The 27,401-nt window shown below is 35.5% G+C and overlaps 1 protein-coding gene across 1 annotated transcript in view; it reads right to left on the reverse strand.

Annotated features, from left to right (window-relative positions):
- Positions 1-27,401, reverse strand: part of LOC139689986 (C3 and PZP-like alpha-2-macroglobulin domain-containing protein 8) — a 224,310-nt gene that overhangs the window by 24,276 nt on the left and 172,633 nt on the right. Inside the window, exons 12-18 of the mRNA XM_071587150.1 lie at positions 20,070-20,249; positions 19,085-19,291; positions 14,073-14,292; positions 13,279-13,382; positions 11,309-11,738; positions 7,450-7,720; positions 6,293-6,653 (exon numbers count right to left, since the gene is read on the reverse strand). Coding sequence (XP_071443251.1) covers positions 6,293-6,653; positions 7,450-7,720; positions 11,309-11,738; positions 13,279-13,382; positions 14,073-14,292; positions 19,085-19,291; positions 20,070-20,249 — 1,773 coding nt within the window. The remainder of the gene's footprint in view (positions 1-6,292; positions 6,654-7,449; positions 7,721-11,308; positions 11,739-13,278; positions 13,383-14,072; positions 14,293-19,084; positions 19,292-20,069; positions 20,250-27,401) is intronic.

Raw genomic sequence — 27,401 nt, forward strand, 5'->3', positions numbered from 1 at the left:
TAACGAAAGAAGAGAAGACATTAATTACAATTGACACCAAGTGCAACTGTTACCAAGCGTAACAGTTACACTTGGTGACCTTCGGGTTGATTATTGTTTATGATTTATATATATGTATGTATGTGTATATGTATATATAAATAAATATATATATATTTATATATAAATATAAATATATTTATATGTATATATAAATAAATATATATATATTTATATATAAATATAAATATATTTATATATAAATATAAATATGCGTGGAAAATCTCGCACATCGTAGCCAAGAAGCCAAAATAAAAATTTGATTTACGACATTCGTTTATCCTAACATACAATCTAAGTTGTATATTTGAAAAGGTTTGTTTAAGTATGGATCTTAGTTATTTTTCCCTTTATATTTTCTCATAGTTTCATAAGTCTTTTGGAGATAGATGACGGAATTTTTCAAATGGCATGATTAAGATGGATGGTTCTATCCGTAAATTGTATTTGAATTTATTTCTCATGATTGCTACTATGTTATGTTTACCACGGAGCATTAAAGATAGGATTACTGAAGAAATAAACTTAGTATTTTTTTCACACAAAAAACCTTATTATGCCACTACTGATTTCGAGGCATCATCAGGTATAACATTTCATACACCCTCCCCCATTTTGGTCATATACTAACTGGTACCTTCCCTCTTCCCGCCGCGAATTTCCTTCCATTGTCCATCTCCCCTCCTAGTAAGAAAAAAATAGTTTGTGGCCGTGTATGAGATTGTAGACATGATGATGTCGCCTATGGGTTAAAACTAGTAGTAGTATATTTAAGTTTTTTGTGTGAAAAAATACTAAGTTTATTTATTCAGTGATAATGAATTTTCACAAAGAAGAGCCTCTAACCATTGAATTCATAAGGATAGAATTTTTATATCAAAATTAGTTTGTGCCTTTGTGCGTCTCCTCATATCCTCTAGAATTGTTTGAAAAAAAGGGTAAAACTTTTCCAATCGATAGATAGCATTCCACAATAGCGTCGTACAAAACTCGAGGGTTGGGGGTCACAGTTATATTTTCTTCTCTTCATTTCGGCTTGATTAAGCTTATTGTTAGGGGAACTAGACCAGAAGAGAATCGCCCCTCATCGCACCAGAAGAAAAGGAGCAGGATAAAGGGAACTGGCTACAAATGGTGATGCTGGAAAGGTAGGAATCCGCCTGTGGCACGGGGGCAAGGGAGTCAGAAGCATTGAGTCGGGAGGGCTTTCGTTCGGAGGCCTAAATTCCTCGCCGCTTGGTCTAACTCCACCTATCTCATACCACCCACACATCCAACTCGTCCGGCATCAGCAGAAATTACCTCTAATCCACTCCCTTAGGTCCAGCCTCACCCTACCGCCTCACTCTCCATTCCTTCCCTTTAGGTAATACTTCCCCGCTTCTTTGGAATACCTTCTTCTCTCTCAATATCACCCTCCTTTCCTTATCTTCTCTACACTAATCCAACTTGTTATTTCTGTTTATCCTAGTTGTATTGGGCCACTTAGGTTTCATTTTTTAAATCTTATTCTTAGCACTCTTTTAAGTATATCCATTGTTCCCAATAACTTTACACGGATACGTTTCCATCACATTATAGATTTCTCCTTCATCAATTGAATTCTGTCTACGTAACGTTTCGGAAGTAACTTTTTACCTCTTATTCTGACTCTTAACGATTAGGTTAAGCAGTAATTGTATATATCACGTTCAATTAACTCCTATTATTTATGTAAAGTTGCATAATTCTGACTTTTTTTTACTGGCGATCGCCTCATTATACCATCACAGTATCCATTCTATTTTCGTTTCCCTTATGATTCTCTCCTCTCCTCTTCCCTCTCTCTTATGGCATTCCCTTTCATCTCTCTACCCTTCAGGCTTTCAGGCTCAACAAACGACTCAAAAAAGAGCAACCGCTGCCGTTGTGGCAAAGAAAGCGAACCTTCTCGGCCGCGGGAGTGGAAGGAACAAAGAGGCCTGCGGTCAGTAAAGCGGGCGAGCGATATACACCTGGGGGATATGCGGGTGGGCTGCTAACACCTCGCTTGGCGTTCTCGTCGTCCTCCCTTCCCGCCATCCCTCTCCCCCCACCTGGGGTCCTTTAACCGGGCGCCGCCGTCGTACAGCGCCGAAGCATTTTTCCTATTCCTCTGCTACTCCTTTCACTACCGCAGCCCTGATAAACGTCATTTTCGCGGACAGGTTACATAGCGTCACTTGCCGATATTCTCTACCTAACTTTATTTTGCGGTCATCATTCCAGACCTGCCTTATCTCCATATACGTGAGAAGCAATTATTTCGCAACATTCGCGCTGTTTTGAATAAACAAAGTTAATATTGAAATGCGATTTAGATTTTCAATTATTGTCTAAAATGAAGTAAGAATTTTTAAAAATAAACATTATCGGCACGAAAGAATTCAGTTTTCTTTTGGTTTTGATAAAAAAAGCATGTAGTTAGAAAAGTACATTTTTGTTAATTTTAAGAACATTGTTCAATAAAAATTTTGAAATTCGCATGATCAAATAAATTCCACGCTACTTTGATGATGAAAAGCCATTCTATCCAAAAGTAATTCCCAAACAACAAAAATATTACTGATTGAGTTTTCATTTATATTAACCCTTACTGGATTGGTACGTAGTAGGGATTCATATTATAATAGTTTTATGTATATTCATTTCTCTACAAACAGTGATACCTACTTTTCTGGATACTCTCTTGACCCCTGCCACCGTGCTATTGTGATTCTCTCTCTAATCCATTGTTTGGCCAAGTATGAAGTCATTTCCTTCCAAGAAGTGTACGCATATATGTACTTGGCGGAAATAAGTTTGTCATAGAGCACCATATCAAAATTAAATGTGTGTTATATAAATTTTCTACATGCTTCAAAATGTAAAATAATAAGGGTCAGGCTAAGATGCAATAAAATGAGACAGTCTACAAGATTCTTCTACCCATTCTAAAAGATGAGTCATCACATGATTAATTTGCTTCCACTTCTTTATTCATTGAAAATTTGAAAAACCTTTCAGGCATATGATACGGTTAAAACATATTTCATTTGCATAAGAACAACTGTTGCAGTTCACGTTTTATAACCCAATTTCATTTGCTTGCTTTTAACGTCATAATAAGTGGAATTGACGAGTGAATCTAGTAAAGCTCTAGAATATCAGGCAATAAAATGGTTAATCATTGAAAAATGAATAATTAACCATTGAAAATGTTTAGATGTTTTGCCCTACAAGATTAATAACATTTTTGCGCTAACTCAGCAATGTGAAGGGCGCACACCATCACGTTCGTGAAAATTCTAGGTTAGTATTTTAATTTTTTGTGAACGCATTACTCCACGATTTTTCATCTTCATATTCTACGCTGTACCCTTGATGAAACTCTCCTGCTTCTCAATTACCCCTCCCTCAGTCCGTGCGACCACATTGGACAGGCTGAACGTTGCGGGCTCATGGAGGCGACACACAGCGTAGTGTTTGAGCGCGTCTGTCTGCGTGTGATGTACGTACGGGTCTGATAAGGGAATTGTGTGGGGGAGGAGTTGTACAAGAGTGGCGAGTGACGGAGCCGAGAGAACAGCGGCGCTTTCGGGCAGGGTGTGGGTACGAGTATTTCAAGGGTGAATGCTAGCAGCTTCCTGAGCGAATGCTGTATGAGAAAATATTCCGTAGAAATTTTGTATTCCATGAATGTGGGAATATTCATTGCGTTTAGTTTTGGCCAATTTCACGTTAAAAAACATGCGATTAAGTATTTAGCATGGTGTTCTCTCGTTTATGAGGGTTTGTAGATAAGACTGTTGATTTCATGTTACTACTTTAAAAATTACTCCTTTTGCTTCATAGTTTTTGATACCGTCTACCCTTTTGGTATTTATATGTTCTCAAGTTTTCGAATTTGTTGATTATGCTGTATGTAGTTGTTATAAAATGGAAACTAATAACTAATTCATAGTGCTGGGTCGGTATAAACACCGAAAATTAAGGATAATTAATTTTGCGGTCGTTTACTTCTTAAAACGCGTCTGTGCGTCTTAATAGAATGATTTCATTTATTTCAAACTTGGAAAAATACAAACGGTTTAATGCTCGTGAAGGGTAGGCCTATTACGGCGTTGTTAAAAAAATCTATAACAATGTTGATGCTGGCTGTAAATATAAAACTTTAATTGATACATCTTGGATGCATCAAAGTTATCTGTGGAGTTTGGCAAAAATAAGGGAATTTATGAGAATAAGAATAAAAGTGGGCAAACTATTAGGAGTCTGGAGACAAAATCAAGCATTTTCGACGAAAAATGCAATTAAAATTTGTACTACATACAGGAAGTGAACGAAAGAAATTTGATCTAGTCGCTGACAACGTGAACTCTAACTAATGAGGTGAAGGGGTATGTGAAACGATTTTGTGTTCGTGGCGAAACTCCAATATCTTGTTTTCGATTTCCGACTACTGTCTTCTCTTCACCTGAAAACCCGTCCACGCCACCGACGTGCGGAAAAGAGACGTTAATGAGGCCTTTTCCTGAATGGAACTCAGTCATGTTCATCTTCTCTTGTATTGTATTCCAATCCATAGTTCAATAATTATTTCTCTATTCAGAGCGCCATTCATTCAGTCCCTATTTGAATCGGTAGATATGAGGAGAGTAATGGTTTTAATGTAAATTCCAGTATATGTATTTTTATTAATTTTTAAATGTACCCCTATTTATGTGTACTCGTGCATACAGGTAGACACGTAAGTGTTAAAAGAATCTTTCCTGCCTTTGCAATAGAAAAGTATCCCTTTTTTATTTTTACAAGCAAGTTTTCTCAATTTTAAATGCTAAAGAATAGCACGTTATCATTATGAATATATCTTTTAAATACTATTATCTATATATTTAAAAAAAATTAAAAAATTATATTACTATGGAATGGTAGATGGCGTAACTTGGTGGAACTTCTTCATGATACTAAAGAAAGAAAAAAAACTCTCCTATTCCACAAAATATATCTTTACTGCGACCGGTTTTGATACATCGTATCATAATTGGCTAGATGATGATACGATGTATCGAAACCGGCCGCAGTAAAGATAGATCTTGTGGAAAAGTATTGTTTTTCTTTCCTATTTATAAAACATATTCCTTCACCGAATTTTTTGTGGCATTAAAAATAGCCGAGAAATTTATTTAAAAAGGCCAATTCGATTTAAATTACTTGATTTTTAATAGATATATAACAACCAGAAAAAATATTATAAACTATTGATTAAAGTTACCTCTTAAATATTATGTGCTTTGCTAAAGTAGGTATGTTAATATTAGAAACCTATACTGCTAATTTTAATTCAGGCACTATTTTATCTGTACATGTCTGTTTTTATCTCTCTCATGTTTTTCCTGAAGTAGCATATTCTTCCTCGTTACGTACTTCCCCTATGACTATCCAACTTTTCAACGTGCTTCAAGTCATTACGCTTTTATTACAGACATTCCTTTGAGCCTGCATAATTTTACTATTTTTTCCCACGGGTTCCTGACCAAATCTGAAGGGGCTGATTATGCTAATCCTCTTCTGTTTACTATGCCTGATCAATTTGCAGACTCCTAAGCCCACTATTTGTACAGACGAAGTGCGGTCGAGAACACACCAAGTATAATATTACGATGAATCTTTCTGCTGCCACATTAGGGTTCCTGCGTACATGCATATTCCAGTAGTTGGCACATATGGACATCTTTTATGTAAAAATTTCTCTCTTTGTCTCTTGCATTTTCTGTACCTTTACAAAACGCATCAGTTTTATCACTTACGACGGTGTACACAGTGCCATTTATTGCCGTTTATTGATGTAGTGAACAGTAAAAAGGTACATTTTTAATAATTTAGCTGTAACGCCTTTTCATTTCCGCAACATTGTCGCGCTGATTTACAATTTAGGATGAATAATTAATGAAGGATTGTGAGTACAGGGTTGGGAATCGACATAACATGAAAAAGTATCATTATGATTTATTCATTGAAGTTGAATTTTAAGAAATCATTTGTGGCAAAATGAAACGAAGTTTTCATTACGGTTTCATTGGGTAAATACTGTTTTTTATAAGTTTCCCATCAGCAGCTAAGGACTTTCTCGCAATTTAGGATACTTTATATCGGTTTCTTATTTTATTGTCACAGCTCAGTGATGTTTTAGGGAAGTTACTATGACACGCGACTAATAGGTTGAATCTCATTCCGTTCATTATACGTCACTTACGTCCGGGCATAGTTCCGGAAGGAGCATTGGGGTCACCCTCTTCCGCCGCCTCCTCCCCCTCCTCGTACAACCAGTCGGGTGTGGAGCCAGTTCTCGCCGTCCTCCCGCCGACCGCCGCCGACGCTTCCTCTTCGGGGGTAGCCGGGGGCTGAGCCGCCACCGCTGCCGGAGCGGTGGCCCAGTCGAAGTCTCCTTCGTCGTCCGTGGACGCCGCGCGAAGTTTCTCGAGGGCCGCTGGAGCTGCTGGACTTCGAGACATCGAGAGGGCCATTGATAAAGCGGAGACGGCTCTAGGGGCATTTACGCGAGATACACTCCGCTCTAAAAAGTGCCTTGCCTTAAGAATCACGTCGGTGTCACTCTGAAAATTGGTATAAGGTTTAAAAAGTTAATACAGCGATAATATTTTCATGTTAGGTGAACATTCAGAAAGAGGAAAAAATTTTTTGTAATTGATTTACGGACTGAATATTTTTCTTCATAAAATGGTTTTCCGATCCAAAACAGAGCAAAATCATGCTTTTATTTCGTTATTTCAATTTAAACTGCATTGCTGCAAAAGTTGTGCGTAGAGATATCTAGGCGTAATAAGTTGGATCCATTTCATGATTTATAAATGTGGAATGAACATGAAGCACATAGAAAAAATCAATCTGTGGTGACTAAACATTATATGTAAACAAATACAGGACTTTATGACAACTTCCGAAGAAACTGCGGGAGATGCCGCAACAGTGACTTTTAACTGAGTCATCCGCTAATATGCATTTCAATGGGACGATTTCAGAGGGTAAAATTCCCAGTCAAGGCGGATGATTTTTACACTCTGAAATTTTTGCATTGATGACAAGTAATGATAAAAGTGCCTGTAACTAAGGAAACCCGAATTTTCTATTACATCACACATTTATTCAAGTTCTATTCTTGCATGGAATTTGAGTTTTCATTAACACTGAGTTTTCAAGCTTTCATCTCATTTTATAAGTATTTCCAAAAAGCGGAACCTCAATTACGAAATTTTTACAACCCATTAGATGATTATTTGTAGTTACTAATAAATGTCTTTGAAGTGGTAGAATTTTTGATAAGTATGGCAAGAGAAAGATTATTTGGAGGGTAAACTAAAATGGAAGATTTGCACTATTTAAAAAAGTTACCTCGCTCTCCACATTAACTTCCAGCAGCGTGTAAATTGTTTCTGATGTAACTTCAACGGCCCAATTGTAGGCACGTAAAGTATCCGGGCTGTGGTCCTGTGAAATATTATGTGTTACGTTCACCACACTCCCATCTCTTGGTGAAACTGAAAAGCTGCCATCCTCCAGCTGCCGACTATGTATCCACCTCTTGGCCGAGAGTAGAATCTCGGGATCGATGCTGATATACGCCTGCGCCTTGGTCAATACTTCCATGGCCAATAGGGTATTCCTAAGAAGAGCGGGAAATATGATTTGAAAAAATAACACGAAATGTTATCTTGTTATTTACTTTTCCATTTAAGAACTTGAACTTAAGTTTAATTGCCGGAAGATAAATACGACCCTATTACTGAAATTAAAACATAATTATAATTTAAGGGTTAAAGTGGAAGGGAAATATGGCATTCACAAACTAATTACAAATTGCAACGGTTAATAAATATGTTTTATGAAAGGAACATGTAACAATGTAAATACTTTTCATGCGGGGTCATGTAAAAAGATGTACTAAACGTGCAGGATTATTCACGGAAACAATAATCAAAGAAAATATTGATATACTCTTAATTAATTACAGTCCAGCAGGATAGCTGCTAGTAAGTGATTGCGGAGCTTGATATTCAAAATACATTGCGGTAATCAATCCGAAGTATATTAATAGACAACGGTGTAGACCACCGTATTTCAAGAAAAAATATATTGTGTAAGATATACACGTCACGTTGGGGAATTCAATACTTGTACACTTCCTTATGTCAATTGCGATTACCCAGATACTCAGGTAACCAAAAATCACGCAGTTTGATGAGCCCAAAGTTACCCGGAATCTACCTCAGCAACCAAAAACAAAAAAAGGGGAATACTCATTTCGTCACGACTGGAATTAACAAGGTGTGGTGCCGCCTTGATTCTTTAAAAAATTATACACATAAAATCCTGTGACCCATTTTGGCAAAAAAACCCCAAGTCAAATTCTACTTAGGAGCTATCTTGAGTTAAATATCTATCAAATCTTAGTATATCCTTCACTAAGAGTTATCCATATTTATATTGTCTCCACAAAGATTTATTCATCATTGTTTTTAAGTAAATTTGGGAAACTTTGGAATCAGTATGTTTTTGAAATAGGCACCATGATTGGCACTAACCAAAAGGATAATAACAGTGGGAATTATTATTTAGACATGAACGAACTCCATTAGCATTAAAAATAAATATGCATTTACACTACATAGATAAAGAATGCTGTTTTTACCACGATTGCTCTGCAATTTATATCTCCACCTAAGGGTGAATAGTTTACAACCATCAATTGATTGGTTGAATGAAAAGTTTTGAACTAAATCCTGCAATGCTTTGATAAAAAATTGTTTAAAATTTAATATTCAAATCATAGCTTACTCAAGGAATTAGGAATTACAGTGTGCGTTCTGTATAATATAATGATATAAGCATTTCAATATTATTATTTTAAAAGCAATAATAAGAGATTTTAAAAAACTCAAAATAATCTTTATCTATAATTTTCTTTTTGAGCTGTTGTGCAACGTACGATTGTAATGCGTGTTAATGAATTGAATATCTATAATACTCTTCCTGTTATAAGATAAATATCAACTGTTACCGGTGGATTTAATTGCAAAAAAAGCAAAACACTTATTTATTAATACAGTTTTTGAAATACCGTGTTTATATTTCACAATGTAAACATGTAAATAATATATCGTGTTTACATTTCACAATGTATTCATGAAATAAACCTTACCCCAAATTTGTGCAGAACACCTGTTAAATTATATTTGAATATTAAGACTGAAGCATAATAATATCATTGTGGATCTGCAAGAAATTGAACTCTCTCATAAACATGCTTAAATGAGATTTTAACCATGAGGATATTACCCATCTTTCATATCTTATTGAGATATTACTGGATTAAAGAGAGTTCCCTTTTTGTAACAATGAAGTGTACCTATACGAGGCCAAGATTCATATAACTAGTTAATCCTAAGCAAAGCAATATCCAGAGTCAACATTGGTAATGAAAAAGAATAAATTTATTGCAAAATTTCATTTGTCAATGGAATCCTTTGTTTCAATTTGTAAGTACTTTTTACAGTTCAAATATGATATCAATATTAATATAAAACCCGAGTTATTCAGTGACAGAAATTGTCCCAAATAGAGTCAAGTAGAATAAAGCAGAGTTATTTTTTACCTCCTTTCCAATTTCCTCCAATTATTTTCCTTCAAACAGAAAGTTACTGTACGCATACAGTTTATCAATGGCCAAGGGAGAAAGGTAATTGAAGAAAAGTGGCTAGAGGCAGTGCTCAGGTCTACATGTGAACATTTCTTTTGAGTAATAGCATCAAAAAGACGAAGCTGCTTATTGAATTAGTTTTGATTGTTAAATTTATAGTCCATTATAATTCTTGTATTCTATTAAGTTATCTCCAAAGAAATGTAAATACAGGAAACCTGTATAAATCAAAAGCCAATTTTATAGATTATTTAAGTAAGACTAACTGGAGAAATATAGAAAACCAACATGTAAACATTTAATTTTTTTGGTTAGAACCATATTTATATCTTTTGAAACAATATTTTTCTAAATTTTTTATTGTAATAAATTTACCATCACAAAATAACGTAGAAGCGAAGCCATTAGTTATTTTAAGTTTAAACAATCTCTCAGGAGGAAAAGGTATGACAAGAATCATTCCTATTAATTTTATTTACATCTTTCACAATGGGTCTCAGAGTGATTTTCTGATATCCTTATGTAATGCGTTTCCAATAATAAGATATATCTGACTCTCTTTTTCACCCCAATGTATCTCTTTTTTATCCGTTTTATTTCCAACATTCGCAATATTTCTCAAATAAATAGCCCACTGTGACATTCATCTATGCATTTACTTAAAACAAAAAAGAATCGGAAACGTGATTTGTTTTCCAAAAGCGGAGAACTAGAGAAATATACTCTAGCACAGTCAAAACGATATATTCCCCCAATTTCAGAAAATATTTTGGCCCCCCTTTTACGATAAAATATGCAAAATTTAGATGATTAATATCATAGGTTAAATTATTATAAATTATCTTTTATATAAATTGAAGGACGTGCTTGAATAACACAAGTATATCCATTTTAATCACAAACTGACACAATTAAAAGTTGTTTTAGCTCAACTCTTTAAATCATCTGCATAATTCATTACTTTCATCGTAACTCAAGTTCATGACAACCCACTTCATTTTTTTCTTTGGATATTTTCTTCGATATGTGCAAAACGAAAAGGCAGATCAATGGAAAAACGCACAAAAAGTAAACATGCAATGAACGGTTTGGATGTATATGAAAAAATTCAATCAACAGTAGCTTCGATTCCATTTAAACTATGCATTTAATTTGCATTTTGATGCAGATCTCCAAATGAATTTACCAAAACATGGCTCCGTAGGCAATAAGGCAATATACTTCTTATATCCAGTAAACCTAATGATACGGTTTTATGAAAATACAAAGAGCCGTTCTCGAGAAAAATTACATATACCGATTTTAAACTACTTATTATTTACATATATACATAATTATTGATCATATGAGGGCATATAGCACTAATTGGGTAAAATTAAACTCTTTTAGAGCATGAGAACTTCATCTTAACCGACCATCTACTTAAAATTTTGTGCTATTCACTTCAACATTAGGTTGTTGCACGTAAATGTTTTTGCGCTATGGCACGGATTATTTATTTGAAGGAGGAATAAAAGTTGACCACTTTGATTTTCCTCTGACTTCCTCCCTTACCCGTAGTGCGGTACCCTCGGGTGGTCCCCGAAATAGCCCTCCTCCATGTTTCGGAACCCCAGGAGCACCTGTACCCGCAGCCCCAATAGTCGCCTGACCCTCTGGCGGCGAGCTGCCGAGGCCTCCCCTACAGCCTCTTGGTGCTCCAGCCGGAGGAGTGGCGCGAAGGCGGCGACGGCGTCCGAGAGATCTGGCCCGGCAGACGCTGGCCCACCCTCCCACTCCCACTCCTCGTCCCCTCCCACGCCGGGGCCCACCTCTTCCCCACCCTCCTCCTCGGCTCGAGACGCCCTCCCCACGCCCCCGTCCTCCTCCTCTCCCCCGCCGGTCGTTCCCCCGCCCCATGCTGGTATTACGCCCTCCTCGTCCTCGTCCTGGGGCACGGCGGAAGCCCGCGAGGTATCCCGGTGCGGAGGGAGAAAGAGACCGCCTGAAAAAGAATACCTCTTGTACTATACCTGGTGAATACCCCCAACAGGTGAAACTGTTCGTTTGTAATCAATGAAAAAACTAATGGGATCTTCAAAATTTTAATTCTTTTCACCATACTGACAGAAATAAACTCCCCGTTGTGGTTTTGAGTAGTCTGAATTCAATTGACTAATGAGGGGTGAAAAATATTGGAGCGAATTCGTAATTCCTTGATACCTGTAAACTAACAAAGTTCGTTATATAAATGTTAATTAGGCTTAGTCAAAATTCATTTACTTTTATTTTGTAAGTTTTGAATTGTCATTAGTTTTTGCATTCATCAGTGGAAAATACCGTTAGCCTGATGTAGGCATGCTAGGCCTTCCCTTAACAGCAGCTAAGGGAGGGAACAGTAGAAAGTTTTGGTCACGGGGAGCTCGAACCCATGCAAGGTCTATAATAACTGGACTTGCGTGAACAAAAACCAAACGTTATTTTTTTAAATTTTGTATACATATATATGCTACTGATGATCTATCTATTGGTCTACCTATCTATATGTATACTGATGATAACAGCCGTGCCATCGAAGCGTCAAAATTACTTTGTGTTTGTAAAAAAAACTTCCTTTGTGTTTCTATGTTTTAAATCTTTATCAGTGTTTTTATATATTTGTACGTCACCGGAGAGCGTCCTATTTCGAAGATATATATATATATATATATATATATATATATATATATATATTAGTATATATATGTATTAGTATATATATATATATACTGGGTAGAGTTCACCCCGTACTAAGCCCGAGTTTCCTATAAAATAGCCTTTTCCTTAAATTTTAAATGGGTAAGTATTATTTCAACAAGAGTTATTTCCTGTTGAATTATTTAGCCTATCCATTTTTTAAGCAATTCAGACATGAATATAAATTAATCTTTATCCCACGGGAAAACGTATGGAGTGATGCTGTCACACGAAAAATTGTGTACGAAAACTGAAGTGTAGTAAAGTAGCAAAGTCAGTAAATATATTGAACATAAACAGTGACGGAATAAAAATACGGGATAATACAATAGCATTTAAAAAAAATGCATGCATTGAGGTTTCTCAGTAATGTTTTTGAAATATACTCTGAAAATTACAATGAATATGAACATTAATTTTATTTTCCCACAAATAAATTGCAAATCGTATCTACAGATTTCAACTTGCATTTGTCATAAAGAAGCCAAACATCTGAAAGGAGCATTTCATGTTGCTATTAATTCAGATTATTGTACTTGTTCAGTAACTGTCAATGCTCATTTCAACTTTTCATCGGGGAAAATACTAATTGAAGTGTAGTTAATTAATTTTTTAAATATTATATTTAACAATACTTTGCTACATAGAGTAAGGAGAAATTAAAAAAAGATAAATTAAAATCGGAGAGAATAAATGCATGAACGCAGTGTTCAGAAATTGATGCCATTTAATATTAAATAATTGGTTTGATTACTAAAGGTGAAAACTGATATTCACCCATTTCTATTTTAAAACACTAATTTCATTACCGGCGACAAAAAGAGATCCTTGTTCTGTTCCTGGTACCACAGACTTAGGTACGTCCAAGTGGAGGACTTGAGAAAATCCGGCTTCATCATTGAAGTTCCAAACTCTGAAAAAAGGCGGGACATTTAATAATCAGTAATAAGAATTCAGATGCTTCTATTTATTATAATGGTAACGTTTTAGAAGTAAGATTCTATATGCATGACGACCACGTAATAGGAAACTTAACCAATAAATCGAAGCAAGATAGTGTTAATTGTAAGAGATTAGTCAAATGGCCACTTTCAGACATCATTTCTCTTATTTATTCTTCTTTTACAGTAGATATTTAAAAAATACAAATCATGAATGTATAATATTTTCCAATGATTTCATACACAATCTTATGATAATTCTCATAGTTATACATTACTCATTTATTTTAATATGCATAGCACTACATTATTTCTATTTTTACACCATGATTGTTCAGTTTGAAGTTGTAAATCAGTATAATTTTAATAGTTTAAATACTTACGAATATGATTAAATATAATTATTTCAATCATATTAATGTCTAAGCCCCATATCAATCCCTCATCATACATGATACATTTTAATTAAAAGAATGAAAAACGGAGAATTACAATTTTTTGTAAAATGTATAAAAATAAAGGATTTTATTGGCATTTTAGTATGGTTTCTTGAGGTCATCAAATTTTTTCCAAGTGAAGGATGAGTGGAAATAAAGGAAAACATTGACGCATGTATTTTTTACGCCATCGTGCAAAGCACACTATCACAAAATTTTAAATACCTGAACTCGGCCGGAAGCCCCCAGTCAGAAGCAAATCCAAGCTGCCGCACCCTGAGAGTGGGATCCGTTTTCACGGTGAGGATGGTGCCGTTGTGGAATGCGTGACCGGTGCCGACTTCTAGTCGCCCCGATCGTTGCTCCCAGGTCATCCAAAATGTGCGGAAGTCCTCAGAGGATAGAATGCGAGGGGTCTGAGCACTGGCCAAATGCACGCCAATAGCTGTCAAAGAAGAAAATTACGTGTTATGGGACTCAAGTACTTGGTTGACACGACATTTAACTCTATTCATCGATCAATCATAATAAACATTAATGATTTTAAAATACAATTTTGATGTATTTACTCTTGAGTATTCTATTGAAAACGATTTTTTAAACGTGCTATATGCAATAATTAAACACTAATAGACTTGTGAGAGATTGTTTTTCAATCATGGAAAGTAATTTTTCGCGGATTTATCTGGCTTAATCTACTCGTATAAACGATCCCAGTTATTTAAAATATTGGTAAATTTGAATAACATCGTTTATGATTAATTACACAATTTAGTTATTCACTGATATAACTTAAAATCAAGTGCTCACTAAGTTTTCTGTTTCAGAACGTTCTTTTATTCATAGGTTTCTATTTCGAAGTTCTGTTGTTAATTCCACGCTTTAATTTTTCGTCGGAATATTCTTTTTAGACTTCTTGTAGAATTGCCCTCTGATGGTGAGCGAAACTTATAACATGAGCTATGATAGTGAATGACCATGCTAATTGTCCTGGAATTTAATTTTTCGCATCTATACGATTCTTGCCGAATCATCCATATGCTTTGGTAAATTTCAGTAGCATTCATTTTGCTCGCCGAATCGAATAGTATTCTTTTCATACGAAGGGATTGTTTTTACGAAGTGATTGCGATGACTCTGTTACAGATGGAATTGCAAGAATAAACTTGTCCGGAAAAATAATCGTTATTCTCTTATCTATATATCTTCCTTCCCCATCTCCTCTCATCATTCTCTCCCCCTCACGTTCTCATTTTCAATTATATTTTCCCCTTTCCCACATTTTCTGCCTTCCCTCCCCTTGCCACTCCCTCTCACTCATCTCACCCCCTCTTATCCAAATTACATATATTCTTCCCTCTCTCGCTCTTGGTCATGGCTGATTGGTGGTACCTTTCAGCACATGATATGACGTTATGTTGGTTAAAATATGGCAAGGTATTCTTCCACTAATTATCACGAAGAAATTTAATCTACCCCTCTCTTTGTCGATAATGACCAATGATTCAACAGGAATCACTGTATTGTCTCTACTCAGGTCGTGTCATGTGGCAAAAAAAGTAGAAACATTGGCTTAAGGGCGAATTAAATTTTTCCTACTTCATTCAGTTCCATATTTTAGATATTTGGAGTGACATACGGCACATTCATCGTTTTCTCAGCCACTTAAGGGTTTGCGTGTGAATTTTGTAAAAGGTTTCTTTTAATAGTTTAAGTTCTCTATTAATAAAAATCTAATTCACGAAATCCGACTATTCAGTGTTCTAAATAACGCTATACACAAATATGAGATTATTATTTTATCAGATCTTCAGGAATATGTCAATTCACTGAAATGCAATTGTCCACTTTTTTGATTAACTGGTAATCATTTCTTGCCTTTCTGCAAGTGAAAGCGATTTATAGCTAATGAAATTCGGGCATCTACTCACTGTAAACAGAAATTTTAATGACTACCATGGGCAATAAAGTTAAGTCCATGCAAACATTGCATACCAACTTTCAATTACCAATCAGCTACCAATCAACCAATCAGCTATAATGTCGTAGTCTGGTTGCACATTTAATGCAATCTAAATGTGCGTTAGGTTTTCTTACTGAAGTAAAAATGTTTATAAATATGTTTCGACCGCCCTCATCAAAGATAAGCATGATATTGGCACAAGAAAACCGGATGTCAATTGCAAATTGGGTTTACTATTTTGCAAAAAACAAGCGTGTATGGTAAATTACTTAGTACGGATGTTTAATCTCAGATATAGTTATAATGAATGAAATAAAACTGCTTGAAAAAAGGTGCAATTACTGGGCCACGTACGTTGCATAATAAAACGTAGAGTAAAATTTGTGTTACTTGATTATGTGCGGTTGGGAGCCATCATCTTAGAAATTTTTGGATAATTTTTGTAGCGGGATGAAGTTAGCAAATTAAATGCCCGAAATTTAAATTTTGTGTCAGAATTTATTCCCTTCCGTTAGTGGAGTTCTCCCACCCTCTCTATACCGATAACAATGAAAACAACCAAAATTGAACACTAATACAAGAACACGTTTATGTTAATTTTTAATTAGTTAGTGGAATAACTGAATTTTTAGACTAGGAATGCAATCAGATATGCAGTCACAATAATCTTCAAACATTCATGAAGGCCCCAAGAAGAATGTTTTAACTTTTAATATTTTTACAAGATGCCACATGATTAATATGTTTGAACTGAATGTGTGATAAACAAATATTTCATTAAATATACAAAAATTATGCAACCATATTTCGATCTTTAAATTTAAATACCAGTAATTGAAAAAATGTAGAACCATATTTCAAGTTTCGTAGTACATTTATTTATGCCTATCAATGTTATTCCGGAAGATTTTAACGATTCATCTTGTTTGCCACTACCATGACTTTAGGTATCTTAAAAGAAGGTCTGAGTTTTCTATATTTGCGCATCCAAGTGGATTGAAACAAAACGAGAACTCTGTACATCCAAAAATGTACACTATAGTATTACCTTACCGCGATAGTCGGTAGCGACATGGGCTGCGACGCGCGGAGAAAAGCGGAACTAATACCACAATCGGGCGCGGGAAACTCAGGGTCAGATCGATGCTCAAATTTTCACCACGCGAAAAATGGACGGAGAAGAAACAAACTTTTTTAGGAATCAGAAAAGGGGGTTGGGTTGTGAGGAGGAGGATGAGGAGCAAGGGAACGAGTCGGAGGGAAGGGCGAGAACATTACACGGAGTTTTGATTGATAGCATATTGGATGCGAGCTGAAATATCGTCATTGTGAAAGGGATCGACGGCTCGATTTAACGAATTGCACGAAGAATGGGACTTGGGAATAGAGGAATACGAGAATTCCAATTTAGGAAATGGCGGAGAAAATGCGATATGGCTCTGGGATAATGGAGGAGTCGGAAAAGATAGGGAGGCGGTTGAGGAGGAGAGGAAGAGGGATGAGGAAGTAACGACTGTGGCGGAGGGTGGGGATGGAAGGGAGTTTGAGGTTGGAATTCCAATGCAGAAGAAAGACGGTTCTTTATCTGTTGCGGCAAGTTTGAAAAATGCCATGAGTTAAATTGTTTTCCGAGATTAAACCTTCATTTTTCAAGTTCCCTCGGAAGAGACGTTGGTGTTTTTTTTTCACGTGGTCTAAAGGAAAATGACATTGAGGGTTTCCATTGAGCATTTTTCACAATTCGTCGGGTGAGATTAATAGAGCGATCCACCCGTCGCACTATTCAGAAATACCGGATTTCCACCGGAAGTGAGCAGGCCATTAAGCATGTCTATTCTTTCTATTGCCCTGATCAGTTGGAAGTACAAAAAACCGATTCATCTTGTTATAAAAATGATGAGGTATCCTTTCTTCTCGACCCATATGATAAAACGAGTAAGCATATTTATATCTATGAAGTGTGGGTTTTAGTAACCTTCTGTATTAGTCAATCTCCTTCATAAGCATAATTAAATAAATATAATGACATAAACTATATTACTTGTTGCTAACTCAAACCTTCTGTCCGTCAATATATCTATTAAGATTTGTGACATAATTAAGCAATTTTTAGTAAAAGTTGAACACAATAATTTTACAAGAAAATTTAACAAACTTTCTGTTCATTAATCTTCAGAAAAAGAACCATACCATCTTTATTCATCACGGTTTACTAAATATGTAAGTCTATGTACAATTAATTAGGATGGACAAAATTTGTAATTATTCTATGATAAAAAAACTTAGATAAATTAAGAAAATAGTCGAAGGAATTGTAAATTGCTCATATTTTTCGCATATCATTTGAATTCATTTTAATAACCATCAAAGAATATTTTCAATTGGTTCTCCAATAAAACGAATTCGAAAAACATACAAGTCATCTCATTTTTAATAGCGTAGGTCTTTTCTGAGGCATTAATTACAAAATCCATTCTTTAGGAATTTGATAAACCATGTATTGTTTTATATTAAATTTCACTGTGTGTAGCAATATAGGGAAAACCATATAATATTTAAGGACAAAATACAGTAGGTGAGACAGGATTAATTAAGGTACGGTAATAAAGTAAGACTTCAAAAATTGTTGTTGCTAGATACTCATTATAATCACTATTTCAAACATCAATTAACGAAAGGTTATTTGATTAATTTTGCATATCTAAAGGTAACAATGAAAGGAATTTCGGCATTAAAATTACTATATAATCAAATGCATTTGTAATTCTACTCAACATTGCGTAATGATGTTTTTTTTACTTCTTTTGTCCAAATAGTATAAATGTAAATGAAAAATCGTAGAAAACTATTTAACGAAATTACTAAGTAAAAATATTGTTAATTAACTATCTAACTAAATTTATTTTTTAAGGAAAAGCATTATTCTAAAAAATTTATATTTTCCTTTATTTGTTGCATGTTTTAAAGCAAACAATATGTTACAGAAAATACCCGTGGCCACTCTGGTCCTATCCAACTAAATTTGGAGTGAATATGTTCGCTTTAAAATTGCCACTTATTTTACAAATGAAATCAAGTTACATCGCAAATTAGATTTACATTGTTTTCACTTCACTTTAATTAACTTTCACAGTACATTTGATTAACTTTTAACTCACATTTAATTCAAGTAAATTTCATAGTTTAGAAACAAACACTTAAACATATGAAACAATATGAAAAATATGTTGCAAAATCATTTTGGAAATTTGAGCACTTTGGTGGGTTAACTCACCATGGCTTCCCCTGCCAATCCAGGAAACCGTGTTGTCCGCGTCTCCTAACGCTACTCTGTACATGTTTGGTGAAGCTTCTCTCACATCGGAGAGCGCGATGTGTATGCCGGCGCCAGCTCGAGCTTCGAAGACTACCCCTTCTCTCGACCGTGGCGCTCCCACCCATTCGAAGCGGAATGTATCCGGTGAGGAGATGAGAACATTTTCTGAGGTAACATAAAATAGGAGAAAGGAGAGTAAGGGTTTGAATGAAGACGTTTACATCGAACAGTAGCTAGGGAATAATGAAGTTCGGGGCTAGTTATTACCATGCATACCTGCTAAATGTATTTGAAAAATACCAATCGAATTGAGCAATAATTATAATTGAAAATACTGATTAGGGATCAACTTTTACATATACCAAAATAAAGGATTTTAAATCTGTCAAAAGTGACTAAAACTACGTTTTCAGTAATACAAAGGTTAAATTAACGTAGAAAAAATGAGTAAAAAGTGCTCACATTGAAAAAAAATATAAAGCCTCTTCTTTGAATAGTTAAAATCGAAATGGTTCCAAGTATTTAACTTACTTACACACAAGCCCTTCGACATTCTTTAGCCATTGTTTATACTTGAATTTGAATTATTTTTAATGACCGTAGTATAAAATCACACTTCAGAAATACATTTCAAATTATATGTTATTTTTAAATTAAACTATGAATAATTGTTAACAGTGATCATTGAATAACTAGATAAAACTATTAGGTGCCCAAAAAGTTTACTTTTAACTTTCGCTGCATAATTAAGCTTTACTATTAGTGTAATGTTCTAAGCAATATTTTTCTGATTTTGAATCTTAAGGATTATGTTTGTAGTCACCTCATTTTAAGGGAATAAGATTTGTAGGCACCTCATTTTAAGGGAATACCTCATCATGGAAAAAGGATGAGTAAAATTCCGCAGTAAACTTAAAGGTATTGACTCACGGTTATTACTCACCATTAGCACAGAAGTAAGCACTTTCTGTGGTGGTCTTAACGATCCCTTCCGGGTGCACTAGCATAGCTGCGGAGCGCAAGGCGGTCACTACCAACGTCTCGTTACCATAAGAGGCGGAAGCGGCTCCCTCACTCCCTCCTGCTGCGCGGCAGTTGTCGCTCCGAAAGCCCGACACCTCCGCTGAAACATGAGATACACGGAGTTTTGAACACGAGGACATTGATTACCATCGGCAAGATGGTGCTACCCGTATCATGAATAAACATAGATCCAACCTACACCAATTATCTTTCTTCCTTCATGAAAATTTCTACCTGGCGCTCACCGAAGTTGCATTATTAATTCAAGTTACTTATGATGTCGGTTTCTAACGCCTTAACTATCAAAAAATTTGTATATATTATTTTTATTGCAATTCAAGTTAAATATCTTTCCCTATTATGGCCCATTCAATTTTTTGTTTACACAAGCATTTGAAAGAGCGAATTAAGGGAAGCAACATTTATTTTTTCGAGAATGAATCCTTTTTCGTACGCTGTGAAAACGTCGTTTAGAATACACCTATTAACGAAACAGAAATGTTAATTTTTCTTCATAAGAATAGCTTATTTTTATGAGAATATAATAACCATTAACGGGTTCACTTATTTGTCAATGGATTATATTATAGATTCATTAAGCAGAGTACCAGAAATAATTGTAACACTCACAAGCTATTTCTGAATTTTCAGTGAATACCTCCATGTGACGACCTCCATGTTCTGAAGGAAGACCTTTATTAATATGTTATACTTAATTTATTTAACTAAATAAATATAATTATCCATGTATATACATGCATACGTACATACATACATACATATATATATATTATATATATATATATATATATATATATATATATATATATATATATATATATATATATATATATATATATATAAGCCATAAACACATAAAAAAAAACATTTATTGTTATTTCTTCACCTTTTTCACGTACATTTGAATGATCAATGTTTGATATTCTACATTTTCAGATCCCAAAGTTACACTCACCCTTATTTATGTATATTTCATCATCTAAATGAAACTTCTGAAGAATATTAAAAGTGCAGACTTACGTATTTACGTTACAAGGAAATGTCTCCGGTAGACCTTTGCTACATGAATCTGAAAATTTGAATGACTGCAAAAGGTGCTTCCAAGAAAACACCAATTTAATATGATGATGGTGAAAATCAAATCAGTACTTTACGGAAATGGGAAAGCTAATATCAAATTGTCCTCCTTAACAATTTCCCTAAAATGTCTGAATTAGGAGTCATCAAATTTTGGCAGTCTATTTTGAGCTCCTGTCTGGGTGTAAGTAACTTGAAGTTTTACAATACACGTCTGCTCATCGTATATAGGTCACCTAAGTCAACATATTAAATTGAAGTTATATAAATCAGACTGATATAGCAGTGGTTAGAGCGATGGGTAAAAAGCTAGATTTTAGATATCTAAAACATGCGTTTTAACAAGTAGGTACCAGATCCTTATTGGCATGGAAAAAACGGCACAGGGAAGGTAACTGCCCTTCCTACTCTGATGTATGAGCTTTACACTCCGTCGAGGGTGTTGGGTGAGCTTTACCTTCCCCTATGAAACTAATCATGATTAATATGATTTGACCATCGAGTGCGAAACGCTACATCTCGAAATAGAACTAGAGAAATCTTATAGTCAGAAGACTTGTGGTTACGTTTTTGCATCGTGGAAATCTCCTTGTGAATTCCTTAGAAATAGAAACCTGGCTCTTAACTAAGTGGGTAGGAAAAAACAATTTCGAAGCTTAGCCTACTATATAACCTTGTCCAAATCAAACTAAAGTGATAATCATATTTTTGTCAACGCTAATTCACGACTGTATGATACGTTTATCAGGTAATCAAAGATGTTTCTTCCCGGAAAAACTGGCCTTTTCGCATGAGAATTTATATTTATATTTTAACTATCGCCTATGTACACATACGAGTCTATCCAAATGAGTAGATATGGATACGATTATGACGCTAATACCTATAGCCTTATATCCTATCAAGTCAATATGCCATATTCTTTTCATTCGACAAAAAATATTTCCTACATTAGTTATTAATACAAGCATTGTTTTACATGTTTATGCATTACATACTCTATTATTTAATTTTATCAATCTGCATAATCAATTTGCATGAATACTTTATGTACGAATTAATATTTATGATAAAAATGCCGGAATAAATGTATATTGATTAACGTAAGCCTGCCCGTGAATTCCAGCATATGAAAAAAGGTAATGTGTAACATTCATAGCCTATTGATGTTTGCTTAATGTCCTTACAGAGTAATAAGCGATCGCGATAAGGACCAACTGACATTAAAAAATAATTTGCTTGCTATCGAAGAGAGGTATGTCCCTTGAAATGATATTTATGGTAAAAAATTGTAAACAGAGGGGAGGTGGATAAACTGAGATGTTATACTCTGCTGAATAATTTACGCGTCTCTCGTCTCCTCTCTCCCTCAGCGAACATTTTGGGATGCCCTGCGGCCAAGGCCAGATGGGTGGAGGGACCCGTCGACGGGTGGGCGGATAGGGATGGGCTGGGCGAACGAGTTCGGAAGTTCGCGGGCGAAGGTCTTGGGGATGCGGGAAATGGTGGTTGGGGTGGGGGAATGTGCAGGCGGAAAAGGGTGATGGTTTTGCGGGAGGGGGCCATAGGGGGGTGGGGGGAGGTCCAAAAAGCCGGAGAGTGGCAAAGGCAATGGAGGCATGTGTGCATGCGTTTATGACGGGGTAGATTGGATAAGGGTTGTGGTTCAGAGAATGGGTGGAAGAAGGGGTTGTTGGGATCACAACTACTGTCCCAAAGGGAGGGGGGGTTTGAGGTATCGGAGGGACCGGGTTGTTAGTAGGATAGCTTGTGTCCTCGGGCTGTCAAGGGCGTTGTAAGTCGGAGGAGGAAACGGAATGGGGAAGAGAGAAGGGAATGGAGTGAAGGATGCACACGATTGGGTGGGGACGGTGAGCGGTGCGAGGGGAACGGTCACCCACCTTCCTCCCACCTCTTTCACGTAAACACTTTCCCTTTTGCCCCGCTGTAGTAGTTAAAGCGAGCAGGAGATGGCGTCGCTGGAAAAGGACGGCGTCGGCGGTAAAAATGATGCCCGAGCCGCTGAGGTGGAGTGAGTGCTCTCTCCCTCAAAGGAATCTCGATCGTTGACCGAAAAGGCTTCTCGGAAATTATTCGTTGCAGCTGCACCAACGACGATCCCAATTAAATCCACAATGACTCTTTTTTTTCATCGCATTGACTTACTCAACAGTCAAAATACCTTTCCGAAAGAACTTTTCAAGTTGGCATTCATTTATATTGAGCTTTTATTTCTATTACGCAACATTTTGTGAAAGATATAGAGGAAATATCTATACCTATAGTCCCGCATGTGAATGCTGAAATCTTCTGCAAAAGGTAGGAACCTACTGAATACGGAATTACCACCACCATCACCTGAAAAAATGAGTTTTATGAGAAGATAGGTGTTATCATTATCAGAGGGAAATTTTGAAGAATATTTTTCTTTGGGCATGAAGTTCAAAGTCAAGATATTTTTGAGTGATCGGCGGAAGATCTGAAATACGGGATGTAACTTGGATGACAATTTCGTCTCGGTTTGCTCCAGTGGCGTGGAATCACACGAGTAACATTAATTTTTCTATTAGTCACAGTAGTGCTTGCTTTATTAGAGTTACTATTGGGATCTTTTCACTTAATTAGGATCGGCGCCCAGTTAGAGATCAGAATCAAGTCGGGAAGAGAACACAGATAGAAAACAGACATTGACGATAACTTCCCCTTAACAAAGTTCCTCATCCAGACCAGACAGAAATATTTAATGCAGCTGTTTAATAAAATGTTTCCCTATTTGATATTGGGAATGGACATCAACCTTAGCTAGCGTATATTTTCTGGGACAACTTACTGTGCCTACATTTTTTTACGCGTTGGATTCTCATATTTCATATCACGAGCATTTTCAATGATGCTTCTTTTATTAATAAGTAGCTCTTTCTCTATTTACACCATTAGAGATTAGACTTCCGATAGTGACTTTCACTACGCAACCACTTGGAAGTCTCAACTCGGCAGAGAGCAGCCATTTTTTCAGCGATGCTAATGAATAAACGGTGTTATATGTAATATAGGGTGGTATTTTATTAATGAGGGGAGAATTAATAGAAAATAACGAGGGAAAAATAATAGAAGGCTAATTAAGGAAAATATGGCATAGCAAAATACAACTGGAGAATGAAGAGCAAATGGGTGACTAAAGGAAGAAAAAAGGGAGTGAAATATGTTGACCCGAGAAATGGGTAATGGAGGGGTGGTTATCGAGGAGCGGATTAAATTTAAGAGCGGATTATACTTCAGAAAAATCACATGCAGAATGGGTTGGAGGTTGTGAAGTTTAGAAAAACATATTGGGAAATATTTGACATTGAAACTTTTTGGTACACATTTGCTATCTCTGAATATTAACATTGTTGGCTTATAGAAATTAGATTTCATTCCCAATATGTTGGGAACCATTTAACCTTCTCGGATTTTTCCTATATATAACCATACAAGTTATACTCTTTAACGTCTTTATTTTATCGTACCTAGCAGCCTAAATATTTAATAAATATTGATAGAAATAATTTTGGAGAGAGTTTGCATGAAAAAGTTGAGTATTTGAACATTTTAGAAAGCATATGTCTGATTTAAGCAATCATTCACTTTGCCTGGTGTTGATTTTTCATTTAAATCAAATTATCACTATTAAATGGAATAAATAAGTTGATCTATTATAATGACGCAGGTATACATTTCAATATAAAGATTTAAAGCAATGCCCTTGCTTCCGAGGTTTGTGACGCATTATCATAACATTTTCCATGTATTTTGCGAACTGTTCTTGGTCAAAGCGAAAAACTGAAAATTTAAGCTTATAGTGTGTTCATCAATGTGTTCTTTGTTTTCAAGTTTCCTCTCTAATTCGCTTGGCGAAATCAGTTGTCACAGAAATGTAATTTAAAACTTACTACAGGGAGATCTGCTGAAGCGGGAACGTAGTAATTAATGGCGAAATAGGACTCCGTAAAGGCAGTCATCCAATGAGGCCAAGCCTGGAAAGGGGTCGATTTATTGACAAAAAGGCTAAAATAGGTTATTTGCCATGAGAATAAGGTAAATGAGCGGTTGCTAACTCTTGAGAGAGTGAGTAGAAAATCGGTATTGACACTGGCGGACGGCAGCGAAACTGCCCTGGTCAGTTTTTGGATGGTTTCTGGGGTGTCAAGGAGGGTGAGATGGGGAGGGCAGATGAGTCAGCGGCGGGGGAGAGATTAAGAGGGGCGTGAATGAATAGAGGCGAATGAGAGGGACTCGGAGAGAAAGATGGAAGTTGATGTGAAGGGTGAGTGGGACTGAGGCAGACATGAGGTGGAGGGAAGCTCTTCGGCATGAAAACTTAGGGACGATGTGTTTAGGCAATCCTTTGGGAGAATGGGGGACAGCGAGAAGAGTAGGGAAGAAAAATGAGGCAATTAGGGGCATGGGTTGGAGATATGCTCGAGAAAGGAGGAGAAATGGGATACAAGGTGAGTTCGGAATGGGAAGAAACACACGGAGCCCAGGAAAACGAAAACATATGATGGTCAGCTAACTCTAAGCTAAACACGCCACGTTCTTGTAAGTGAATGTTATTTTTGTAAACACAAATATCAACGTCGTGGCATGTTGCTTGACTGTATATTTTACATTTTCAGATAACCAAAGCCTCTATCTCTACATGTATAAATAGCTAAAGAATTAGTCTGAAAACATTTGCGATTGATTTTAATTTTTTACCGCTGAGTATAGTTGAATCTTGACGCCCTTGTAGCTTAAGCCTTAACTAAATTGAGTAAATGTCTTTTTTTAATGCTGTCAATCATTTTTAACGGAAAGATATATTTCATATTAGATACATTTCTTCCGTAGTCATTTGCAGGATTAAACTTTTGCGTCAAAATGTTTAGAAGAATGACTGCGTAAATGTATGTTTCAGATATAGTATTATGGCCTTGATTTTGGGAAATAGTTAAACATTTATTTCTGCTATATGAATAAGTATACATAAAGTGATTTTTGTGGATTCTACATCTACATCTACTTAATGCTCCGCAAGCCGCCACAAGGGCGTGTGGCAGGGTGTTAGGGATTCTCTTTTCTATTATTTATAAATTTAATTTTAAAACGGATATAGGCATTGATGATTCATATTGAGTCTATGGGCACTATAATAATCTTAATACTTGAATCAAAAAGATTAAATGACATAAACCCTATTAAGTGTCATATGAATTGTTATTAATTATTCGTTTTTCTAAATTAATTTGTTTTGTGGAATAATGTTGATTTTTGACGGCTGCATGTGAAGATCAATGTACCAATGTGTTAATTTTTCAGAGTTATGATGTTAAAATTTCATTTTATTGTTTGGTTTAAAACTGCGATGGAATTTCTTGTAGAGAGCTAAATATATATTTCGTTATAACGCCGAATGGTGATGGTAAAAAGAAAGTGAAGAAGGGAAGTAATGAAAACATTATGTCCATTGTCGACGTGAAAGTTGTGATAAATATAAATTTCAATATTCAGGTTCAGAAAAATGTGAAATTAAAAGATTACATTGAACTTAAAAATACCCCAATATGAAATTATCTTACAATGAACGCCATTTTAATTTTTGTAGAAGAATTTTAAAATTTTAGTTCACACACGAAGGAACCAAAAGGCAGCGAGTGTATACTGTAAAGCGTGATGTTTTGAGAAATCCCTGAAATAATTATCGTATTATTAACTGAAATAATATTAGGATACGGTTGCGGATGGCGTGGAACTACATGATAAACATCTTTTCGACTATTATTACTTTTTGACAAAATATTTGAACTTAACTAAATTTTTATTAAATAAAGAAACGGTAATAAATGTAAAGTGGAAGGGTAAAATTTAGTCATTCAAATTTGTCGTCAGAGATATATAATACCCCTTTTGACCACATCGCAGTTAGATAGAAAAGTAAGATAACTAAAGATCAATAATTATATAAATGAAATTCTATTCCACCATATGCTCATAAATGTTCATATTAACAGTTTAATTCCAGGGTTTAAACCTTTATACATGAATCTCGTACAATGAATTATAATTTAATCGTTCGGAGATTTTAGCCAAACCACGGGTTCAGGTGTTTTTTCTTGCTATCCATTCCATAGAA

This window comes from Hetaerina americana, unplaced genomic scaffold, assembly GCF_022747635.1.
Source record: "Hetaerina americana unplaced genomic scaffold, ioHetAmer1.1.p SCAF_3, whole genome shotgun sequence".
NCBI lineage: Eukaryota > Metazoa > Arthropoda > Insecta > Odonata > Calopterygidae > Hetaerina > Hetaerina americana.